Source organism: Petaurus breviceps, unplaced genomic scaffold (assembly GCF_028583685.1).
Source record: "Petaurus breviceps papuanus isolate PSGF00001 unplaced genomic scaffold, PetGlider_PUasm1.0 90775, whole genome shotgun sequence".
NCBI lineage: Eukaryota > Metazoa > Chordata > Mammalia > Diprotodontia > Petauridae > Petaurus > Petaurus breviceps.
This window is the reverse complement of record NW_027187342.1, coordinates 9,658,984-9,670,584: the sequence shown is the minus strand read 5'-3', so window position 1 is coordinate 9,670,584 and position 11,601 is coordinate 9,658,984. Positions and strand designations below refer to the sequence as shown.

Sequence of the window (11,601 nt, the reverse complement as noted above, 5' to 3'; positions counted from 1 at the left end):
TTAGCTCTAAATGAATACTAAATGAATGACAGATAGATAGATAGATAGATAGATAGATAGATAGATAGATAGATAGATAGATAGATAGATAGATAGATGGATAGATAGGTAGACAGCTAATATATATTAGATAGATATGTAAAAGACACATTATAAACAAATTTGAGGAACAAAGAAGAAATCTCTTTTTCAGATTTATGTTCATGACTAAATAACAGATAGTGAGAATCACAGAAGATAAAATGTGTGATATTTATTGCATAACAAATTTTAAAGTTTTTGCATAAACAAAATGAATACAGCTAAAATTAGAAAGAAAATAGTTAACCAAGGAAAAAATTCTTTGCAACAAGTTTCTCTGATAAAGGGTTCATTTCCAAGCCATATAAATAATTTTTTGAAATTTACAAAAGCCATTCCCCCATCAACAAATGGTCAAAAGATATGAATACACAATTCTCAAAACAGGAAATCCAAGCTACCAAGAGACATATGAAAAAAATGCTCCAAATCACTAATAATTATAGAAATACAAATTAAAACAATCCCAAAGTTGCTTAACACCCACCAGATTGGCAAAGTTGACAAAAATGGAAAATGAAAAATGTTGGAGATACTGCAGAAAACTGATGTGCTAATTCACTATTAGTGGGGTTATGCATTGGTAGGGCCATTCAGGAAAACAGTTAGAAACTATCCTTAGTAAAAGACTAAATTGAGCATACTGTTTGACTCAGCCATACCTCTAGTGGACTTCAATGACTCTGGAAGAGAGAGTGAGGCTGATGACTTTGTACAGCTCTGCCTCACTTAAATCCAATTCATTCTCAAGTCAAGACATCACCCTTGTGAGGTCATTGGTCCTCTTCAAGAATGAAGGATGAACAATAACCTCTACTGAGGTTACACCTCAAAGGGATCAAAGAAAGAATAAAAAATTCCATATGTAATATACATGTGAGTGTGTTTGTAGCACTTCTTTTGGGGCTAGCAAAGAACTAGAAACTAAGAGCATGCTTATAAACTGGGAAATAGCTGAATGAATTATGATACAGGGATGCAATAAAAATACTATTGTACTATAAAATGAGAAAGGGGTTGATTTCAGAAAAAAAGACTTTGGAAGACGTGAAATGACACAGAACAAAGTAAGGAGAACTAGAAAAATAATTCATACAACAACATCATAAAGACAAACAACTTTGAAAGAACTGTGAACTCTGATTAATGCAGTAACCAACCATGATTCCAAAGGTTTGATAAGGAGCCATGCTATCCTGATAGAGGTGTGATAGATTCAAGAAGCAGAATGAACCCTACATTTTTAGATGTGGATAACTTGGTCATTTATTTTGCTTAACTATGTATATTTGGCACAAAAGTTTCATTTTTCCTTTTTTTCCCAATTGGGAGAAGTGGGAAGAAAGAAAATAAATATTTATTTAAAAAGAAAATTTATTTAAAAAAAAAAGTGTATATCATTTGATTCCTCTGTGGCTTCATATGTCAATCCTGAGACTTCCCAGACCAAAACATTCTTCCTTGACTGCCATATGCTTTGTTTTCCCCTAAAAAGTCCTTTGAAAACAAGGATGAGGTCTCACCCCAAAACTTAGTATAATGGTTAGCACTTAGTAAATACTGAATAAATGTATTTCATTCATTTGTATTCACTTGCTGTATGGTTTAAGGCAAAGCCTGTATAGTCTTTCCCATAATCAAAATGACTTCACATCAGTGTGTTCCAGCTCCATCTCCTGAGATCTGCAGCTTCTTTTCCTAAGGTCATTTTCAGCATCTTTGAGGTTCTTTCCTATCCTTACTGACCCTGGAAACAATGACTCATTTGTAGGAAGCGGTTGATAGCGATGTCTGCAGGTAACTAGGCCAAGCCGAACCAAAAACATCACACTTGTTACAACCATCAGGACAACTAGAAGAGAGACATAAGAATAAGGACAAGGTAGAAATGATATACCCTGTTGTCTATGTTGTAGAAAGGAGAGTGATGATCCCTACAGACAGAAAAATGGCCTGACAAAGGCCATATGTGCTCTCGGGTTTCATAGGTGTGTATGGGAGGGAGTTGATAGTGTAGGTCAGAAACAATTCTACACAGGCTTACACAGACCTGGCATAGAGCTGGATAGAGCAGGTATGGAATTGAGATAGCAGCTAATCCATCCACCTTGGTTTTTGTTGGTTTTTGTTTTTGTTTTGTTTTGCTTTCAGAATGTGAGGACCAGGGAGCAGAAAGGTCCCACTTTGTTTCAGAGTAGTACTAAGTAATCATGTCTTCTGACTCCAAAGCCAGTGAGTGCCCTTTCTACCACCCCACACTGTATATACCTTTGCATTGAAAGTCAAGGTAAATAATTGTGGGCCTTCCTCTCTTTCCAATTGTTCATAGGACTGTGATAGAGGTGCATCATATGTTTGGAATGGCCAAAAGGAGTCATTTACCTGCAAAGATGTTGTTTCTGCTTGGAGCAGATGGATTATAGTGCTGATCAAGACTGCCAGACAATGCAATCATGACCACTGGGTATATAAGGAGGATGTAATGTACATATGTATCCAGGAGGAAGTTTTCCAGGTAGAACCTAAAGAAAAGAAGCAGTGATTACACTTATGAAACAAATACCTTTATAATTCTCCAAATGGACTTTCTGGGGCTTCAGGAGAGCATCCCATAAAGAGAATCAATCATTCACTCAACCAATCAATAAACATTTATTAAATACCTACTACATGCCAGGCACTAAGCTAAGGGTTAGGGAGACAAAAAGAGGCAAAGATAGTCCCTGCCTTCAAGGAGCTTACAATCTAAAGGAGGAGGCAGGAAGCAAATAAATATATACAAAGCAAGTTATATATGGGATAAACAGAAAATAATTAACGGAAAGAAGGCATCCTGTAGAAGGTGGGATTTTAATTGGGATTTAAAGGAAGCCAGGAAGGTCAGTAGTTGGAGTGGAGGAAAGCATTCCAGGCATGGGGAGAAAATGCTCAGAGTCAAAAACAGCCAGGAGGTCAGTGTCACTGGATTAAAGAGTGTGTTTTGGGAATAAGTGTGAGAAGACTGGAAAGGTAGGAGGAGGCTAGGTTATGAAGGGATGAATGCCACCAAGTAAAAGAATTAGAAGCGCTTTTTGGGGGAAAAGGGGCTTTTGGGTTTTCCCCTATTCAGAGGGCAATCTACCACATAGCAGGGAAGACCTGAATTCTGGATGGGGAGTTGGGAAAACCAAATGCCTATGCTGTCTCTTCTCCACAATTACCCAGTAATGATTACTTCCTTGGGGGGGTGTCTTAGGGGTGAACTTATGTTCAAGAGTTTGGGGATCAGACCTTGTAGAGCAGGGGTTCTTAACCTGGGGATGGTGACATTTTAAAAATATACAGAGAGATAACTGAATTTCAGTATAATTGGTTTCCTTTCTGTGTGTGTATTTTGTTGTAGGCATTTAAAAAACTTATTCTGAGAAGGGATCCATAGACTTCACCAGACAGCCTAAGGGATCTACGACACAGAAAAAGGTAAGAACTACCGTTCTAGAGAGAGAAGGGTATTTCCTGAGCAGCTTTACCTCTTAGAAAAAGTCAAGGATTCTATGGCATCATGTTCTTCAACTTCTCCATCCTGGCCCTCACCCCCATGACGGGGAGAACAGTAATGGGGATTTATGACTGGAGGAAGCAAGGAACCTGGACCTTGCTCTAACAGTGAGTGACTCCAACAGTGAAGGTAAAATGGAAAGGAAGGAAGCTTATTCAGCTTAACATGATTGTCTTAGTGGGGGGTTTATGGTCTATTTGAATGCTTTATTATGTTTTCTATGCCTATTTATTAGTTTTTATGAGTCTTTTGTGTCTTCTGTATTTTCGGTGAATTGGAATAAAGACTTCCCTGAATGATACAAATGTATTACCTTGAGTGTTTGCACAGGAGCTTGAGACCCCATTATCTATATTTAAAGAAACATCGATAAGACAAGCTATATTTCGAGATTTCCTAGCAGGTGGGAGCATAATGAGCTAAAGAGAGAAAGTAATTTGGGTTGGATTCAATCCACTGGGGCCCAGGGGCTTTGGGGACCTTAGGTTATAGGTTACAACATCCAAAACATCAGAACTGAGATCGAATTCAGTGATCAATATTGTTCCAAAGGGCCAATGATGAAATTTTCCTCCTGTAATATAATGTAATGCCAAGGAAAGGCAACTTTCCAAGGTTCAGAATACCAGCATAGGTGCTCTCCATTTTATTCAGTGACAAACCAAGAACAGAGAAGGTCAAAACATGACATCATTCCAAATACAGCATTTACTAAGGGTGATTAAATAATCTCCAAGTACTACCCCACCCCAGGACCTTCCAATCATTTAATCAATTACAAAGTCCCTGTTCTAAATACTACTCTACCCCTAGGCTGTATCTTCATTTAGTCAATCACAGAGCACAAAAAGGTAAAAAGTTCCCCACCCCTAGATCACAATTGAATCTACCCCAGAGTTACATCAAGTTTAAGCACAGCACTTAATACCCAAATGGAGGTCTTTTCTTCATCTTGACCCGAGGCAAGTTCTCAGCAATCTTAGTTCCTGGGGAGACAAGGCTTAGCAAGGCCACAAGATACATTGCCAGTCTCTTCATTAATTCATCCTCTGTCTATAGAACAGTCCTAGAACCCCTGAAAACATTAGCAAAACCCTCTCCCAGGATTTCTGTAAACATACAACAAGAAAATCCTTCTTCAGGGCTTCTGAACCAACAGAAAGGTTCCCAGACCCCTGCAACAACAGCACTGTCCTTCACCAGTGGACAGTATTCACTCTGTCTGCAGGACAGTCTCCAGACCCCTGCAACAACAGCACTGCCCTTCACCAGTGGACATTATTCATTCTCTGTCTGCAGGACAGTCTCAGGGCTTCTTAACCAAAAGCCAGGTTCCAGGACTTCTTCAACAACAGGATTGTCTTTCACCAGTGGACAAATCTGGCAAAACATCAAAAGAGACAGACAAAGTACCAGCAAAACAGCCATGTCTCCTCAGTCCTTGGCAGCTCAGGGGGCAGGTCTCAAAAGTCCAGGGCGATTCAAAGTGTCCCCCAGCAATCCTTCTCAGTCTCTCTCTCTGCCTCCACGAGGTACTGCTTCCAAAAAGTTCTTCTGCCTCTCTCTTGTCTCTCCAAATCTATGTCACCAGCTCCTCCCAGTTCAGGACTTTCTTTTCACATCAACAAGTCCATCCCACAGGTGGGATTAACAAGCTCTGGGTTTTAACACAATCAATTTGAAAACCAAGCCAATACAGGGGAATCTTTAATTGCCATTACTATCACACCTCCTCTCAGTAGAAGGGTTCTTTCTAATAAGTTAAGGAAAAAACAGCTGACCCAATGAACATTTGCTAGGAAAAGACTCAGCAGTATTAGGAATTTTACATTGCATTACACAAACAAAAGCCATTAACAAAACATTTTTTGAAAGAATAGAAAATTTTAAAATGGAATTCCCTCCTTCCTCTTCAGTCCTCTCCTTTTCCTTGGCATTTCTGATCTATTTAACCCAGTTAGGTAAGGGCTGAACATTTTCACACTTGAGAATGAAAAATCCATTCTGGTTAAAAATGGAGCCAAATGGAACCCACAAGTTAATTACTGTCGTATTGTAGAGCTGGACAAATCTTTCTCTCACTCTAATTGATTCCATCTAGAGCTAGACAAGGAATTTTGAAGTGAAATTTCCTCCTGAGGAAAGGGGTAAAACCTCATCCTTCTCCAAACTCTAGTGTCCCAGCCAAGAATATCATTGAGCTTCCCATGCAGATGAAATAGAGGTCACCTTCTCACTGGAGGAGATGCAAAGGGTGAAATCAGAGTTGTAGGGAATAATCAGGAATGCATAATATGGCTGAAATTCCCATGAAAGAACATAACAACTGGCAAATAACTGAACCTGGCACATAGTAGGCACTTAAAAAATGCTTGTCAATTGATTGACAGAGTGAGAAGGGCCCATTTTCACTGGGGTCACCTGGGAAGACATACAAATTTCAGCAACCTTGGAACAGAGGGGCAACAAAATGACTGGTTTGGAGAGCCTAGTGAAGGAGATTTTGGTTTTTCCTTTTCTATGCTGTCTGAACATTGGGGCCAATATCATCTGTGGAAATCCTAAATCTAGAGCTAAAGATACCTCAAAGGACATTTAGTCCAACCTTCTCATTTTACAGGTGAGGAAACTGAGGTCTAGGGAGGCTAAGTCATTTGCCCAAGGTCACATAGGAGTGGATAAGGGCCATAAAGCACAAACTGCTGACTGACATGGACCCATGGTATACATAATAGAGGCACCAAAGAACAAATTTGGAGTGAGTCCTGGCTCTTCTTCATGGAAGTAATCTTAAAAGTTAAGTTTCTACCCCTGAAACATCTTTAGGTTCTACCAGCAGTCTGCTATTACCTTATCCAAACCCTTCTTGATCTGATTTGCATTTTTAGCCCCTGATATCTGTTTTGCTATCCCAGAGCATATTTATTTCTCGGTGTCTAATATTACTATGTAAATTCACCTTAATTATCCTAAATTTACCGCTTTCAAACTTTTCACAAAAAGCAGTATGGTAGAGCGGAGGAAGAATACCTGTGTTCTAGGTCAACCTGAAGACCTAGACATTGAACAAGTCCCTTATAATTGGGCCTCAACTTCCTCATCTGTAGAATGACAGGGGTGAATGTATACATATATATATATATATATATATATATATATATATATATATATATATTCCCTTCAACTACATGCAACTGCAAAATAAGATATACAGGCACTGGGGTATAGAAATCCAGCTTGCCCTACTAGAAAGTTAGGGAGGAATAGGAGAGGATATAAGAGAGAACAGTTTAGGTGAAGGGGTTTTCAGTAGCCTCACTATGTTGGGGGGGGGGGTTAGGGGAAAGATGGGGAGAAAATCTGTAACTCAAAAAATAAAAATAAATAAATAAAAAGAATGACATGGGTGGACTGAAAGAACTTTAAATTTTCCATGTAAAACCTAATAGAAAAAAGATAGAAGCTTGGATGGGGGTGGGGGCAGGGGGGCAGAGTCAAGATGGCAGAGTAGAAACAGACTTCCTTGGGGCTCTGGCTTCCACCTCCTCCAATTCATGTAAAAGGGGACTCTGAACAAACTTTGGAGCTGCAGAACCCACAAAATGACACTGAGAAGCTAACCTCCCACTGAGGACAGTCCAGCAGGCCAGCAGGAATCGGCCAGCACATTGCTCTGGGAACTGAGCTGAGGCCCACCTGAGTCAGAGGTTTTAGCCCCAGGGCAGGCCTGACCAACCACCTGCTGGAGGAACTTCAGATCATCAGCAGCTGTGGTATTTTCCAGAAATATCAACACATAGATGCTAAGGACACAGTGAAAGGTCAGTGCAGTGTGGACTTTGGGATCCAGTTGGGAATGCAGTCGGCCTTTGCCCCCGGGGCAAGAAGCCGCTGAGATGCCTCGGCCATGCAGCTGCCCCCACTTGGCAGCTTCAGCTCCTGGCCTGCAGAGTGTAGGGGAACCAAGCGGCCAGTCTGAGGGGTAATTGTTCTTGCTTTAACCTGCTTGGATCTGGATTGCAGTCTAGGGTAGAGGTCCTGGGGTGTGTGACCAGCTTACCAGAGAGTGTGGAGGCCTCAGAGAGGGCACCCATCAATTACCTCTAGCAGCTGAGAAAACCCCAGCATTTGGGACCAAGCTCCATTGTCTGTTAACAGAGTCCTACTTTGGCAAAAAGCCCAAGGGTCAAGTGATTGAGTGGCGATGTGAGCAGGCAAAGGAAGCAAAATAAACAGAGCAACCCAACTTTACACTCCTATTTTGGTGACAAAAAGAATCAAAGCATGGAACAGGAGTAATTCAGTGAAGTCAGAACTCCTGCACCAAAAGCTTCAAAGAAAAATATGAGCTCGTTACAGGCCATAGAGGACCTTAAGAAGCATATAAGAGTAGTGGAGGAAAAATTGGGAAGAGAAATGAGAACAATGCAAGAAAATTATGAAATGAGAGTCAACAGCCTAAGGAAAATAATACCTTAAAAAATAGACTAACTCAAATGGCAAAAGAGGCTTAAAAAGGCAATGAGGAGAAGAATGCCTTAAAAAGCCAAATTTGCCAGATAGTAAAAGAATCTCAAAAGTTCACTGAGAAGAATCATTCCTTCAGAATTAGATTGGAGCAAATGGAAGCTAGTGACTTTATGAGAAATCAAGATGCTGTTATACAGATTCAAACAAATGAAAGAATAGAAGGCAATGTGAAATATCTCATTGGAAAAATTGGAAAATAGATCCAGGAGAGATAATTTAAAAATTATTGGACTACCTGAAAGACATGATCAAAGAAAGAACCTAGAAATCATCCTCCAAGAAATTCTCAAGGAAAACTGCCCTGATGTTTTAGAACCAGAGGGCAAAATAGAGGTTGAAAGAATCCACCAATCACCTCCTGAAAAGGATCCCAAAAAGAAAACTCCTAGGAATATTATAGCCAGGTTCCAAAATTCCCAGATCAAGGAGAGAATATTACAAGCTGCCAGGAAGAAACAATTTGAATATTGTGGAAACACAATCAGGATAACACAGGATCTGGCCCTGGCAGCTTCTATACTGAGGGATTGAAGGGCTTGGAATATGATATTCCGGAGGGCAAAGGATCTGGAATTAAAACCAAGAATCACCTACCCAGCAAAACTGAGTATCATGTTTCAGGGGAAAATATGGTCATTCAGTGGAATAGAAGACTTTCAAGTATTCTTGTTGAAAAAACCAGAGTCGAATAGAAAAAAAAATCAGATACAAGAATCAAGAGAAGCATGAGAAGAAAATGAAGACACTTGTATTTTGTCCTGGAGAAAATGGGACATTGGTGAGCATGGAAGGAACATGGTCAGATCTATGACTTGGGAAAATTATTTGATCCATGTCATGGAGGGGAGAGACTGGAGACAAGGGACCAATTGGAAGGCTACTGGGAAGTCCAGGTTGTGGACTTCATCCAATGGTGATTCGCTCCAGAATTAGGATTGGTAGTTGAATGAGTAGAGAAAAAAGGCAAAGGAGAAGAGGTTGTAGATGTGCCAGCAATGGAATTTGCTAACAGTCCCATCCACTGAACATTCATTTATGCTGCCCAATGCTCCAGCCAAACTGGGATGACTCTGCATTCCCTGATCAGTCCCTGCCATTTTCTGCCTCCAAGAACCTTGGAGCACAAGTCTTCCTATTCCTGGAATGTCCCCAGATGTCCCCTCTCCCTGTCAGCCTGGAGTTCTCTCTTCTGGGGCTTAATGTTGGTTGACTGACTGACTGATCTCCTAAAACATCTCATCTTATGAGTCTTACCCTACCTACACTGCCTTTCATCCCAGTGATCCCTGGCCAAGGCAGACAATTTTTCATCTGTCTACCTCCCCACCATCACTGGCACAGCCTAAGAACTCAGAAAATATTGACTGAGGAAAAACCTACTATGCTAAGTATTCCTCAGAGGGAAAGGAAGGGACCAGCCTAAAAGAAAGCATGTTGGGTTTATGTTAACCTGCATTGGTTTAAGGGATTTTCTTGTCAATTGTCAGTTGTCAAATTGTCAATACTGATGAAATCACATTTTGTGGGGGGGAGGGGAGAGAAGATGCTTAAACTTCTCTGTGCTTCAATGTCCTCATCTGCAAAATGAGGGTGAAAACACCTGTGATACTCAATCTGAAATGAAATAATGATAGGGGAAAACTTTCAATACTTCAAAAATCAATGTCAGTTGTTATTATTTAAAAAAAAAGATAGCACTTATGACATAAATACTTTTTTTTAATTTCCCTAAAATAAACTGGACATCCGGTATTTAGGCAGAGAAACCTACAAGAGAAATAATCTCAATGCTGTAGAATTTGAGAAGTGTCCTCCTCAAATGAAATAATATTTCCGAAGTGCTTAGTACAGGACCTGGACTATAGTAGGTCCTTAATATATATTCATTCCCCTCCTCTTCCCCCCTTCCCTTCTTCTTCTGGTTCTAGAAATATAGAATTTGGTGACCAAGTCATTGTTAACTCTATCGAGATTTTTCATCTTTCTCCAGGCTTCAGTCATATCACCTGAAAGTATTTATCTTTCCAGGATTCATAATACACAGCATCAATCCTAGTCCACAAGAGAAAACTGGCCAAGAATAGCAAGAAATCATAATGATGCTTTGCTTTGTGTCACACTTTTAACATTTTAAAAAGTACTTTCAAAGCCATTCTTAAGCCCTGATCCCAATCCTATGAGTCAGGCAGAGCAGACATTGTCATCTTCACTTAACAGCTTTAGATGTATGGAGTGATTCACAATTTTTCCAAGGTCATGGTGACTTAGTGGTAAAGACAGAATCAGAACTAAGGATTTTTTTAATCAGATTAAACTGCCTCAACTTAGCATAAAGAGAAGAACAGAAAGTGTAACACCTGATTTTTTTATAATTATCAAAGTTCTATTGATTTCAGCCTATACCCAGTAGCCATAGACCCCCACACTCCCTGACTACAAAAAGCTGCCTTCTTAGGATGATCTGAATGAACTATGCTGCTGTTTAACTAAAGAGATTGTGATATTGTAATTGGTATAGAAAATACTATATGTCCAGTGAAATGCCTATTGAATTCATATTCATTTTTAAAAATTCAATTCAAATGCCTCCTCCTGGAAACTTTCCCTGATTCCTTCCTCAATAATAGCAAACTTTCCCACTTTGGACTTAACATAGCATTCATTCTGTCCCTCTCTTACACACTTGCACAACAAAACTGGTATAACAGTAAGAATTTGGGGAGTTGGTGTCACCAAATCCTAGAATTTTAGAGTTGGAAAGGATCCCGGGATCCCAGGGAATGGCTATGGTCCAATCCATACCCAGAAAAAAAATCTTCATTACAATATATAACATTTATATGACAAGTGGTGAACCAGTCTTTTGGGGAGTCCAGAGAGGGAGAAGTCATTACCTCCTGAATCACGCCCAGTTATGGATAATTCTGATCATGTAATGGGAATGTAAATTTTTAAGGTCTTCCCTGCCCCTAGGCTTAAGTGCACCTGGAGCCTGTGGTGGGAGGCTTGTTTCTCAGGAGATACTTTGTGATTGGGCAGTGGGTCAAGAAGGTTGTTACATTCTCTGAGCCAGAAGAAGTCTATATAAGCCCTGATATGAGGCTTTGCTTTGGGGCTCACTTTGAAAAATGTTGTGTGATTTGACCAGATGAGACTCTGGGCAGCCATTGAGCCCCCCCGGCTTTGGAAAACCCAGATGTTGATGCTTCCCTCTCTGGAAACTGTGATTTGGTATGGATGTAATGGTTGGACAGTTTGGAGGCCTGTCTGCTGAAATGTTCTTGTAACTTATGCTTGTAACCTCTATATACTTTGAAGTTCAGGGTGCTGACCTTTTCCCCCTGAACTAAGTAAATGATATATGTTTGATTGATTAAAGTAAGCTTGTTAACCCATTTTGAGTTGCTTTCCTTTAGAAAAGCAGATCCAAGAACCTGTGTTGGCAACCACCC

General features: G+C 40.0%; 1 protein-coding gene across 4 annotated transcripts in view; it reads right to left on the bottom strand.

Annotated features, from left to right (window-relative positions):
• Positions 1-242: 242 nt before the first annotated feature.
• The window catches only part of LOC138146855 (uncharacterized), a 105,178-nt gene continuing 93,819 nt past the window's right edge, over positions 243-11,601 (bottom strand). For all 4 annotated transcript variants that reach the window (XM_069068973.1, XM_069068972.1, XM_069068974.1 and 1 more), the window contains 2 exons: positions 2,464-2,603; positions 243-1,933 (listed from right to left, as the gene is read on the bottom strand). In XM_069068973.1, the coding sequence (XP_068925074.1) occupies positions 1,719-1,933; positions 2,464-2,603 (355 nt within the window). In that variant the 3' untranslated portion in view covers positions 243-1,718. The remainder of the gene's footprint in view (positions 1,934-2,463; positions 2,604-11,601) is intronic.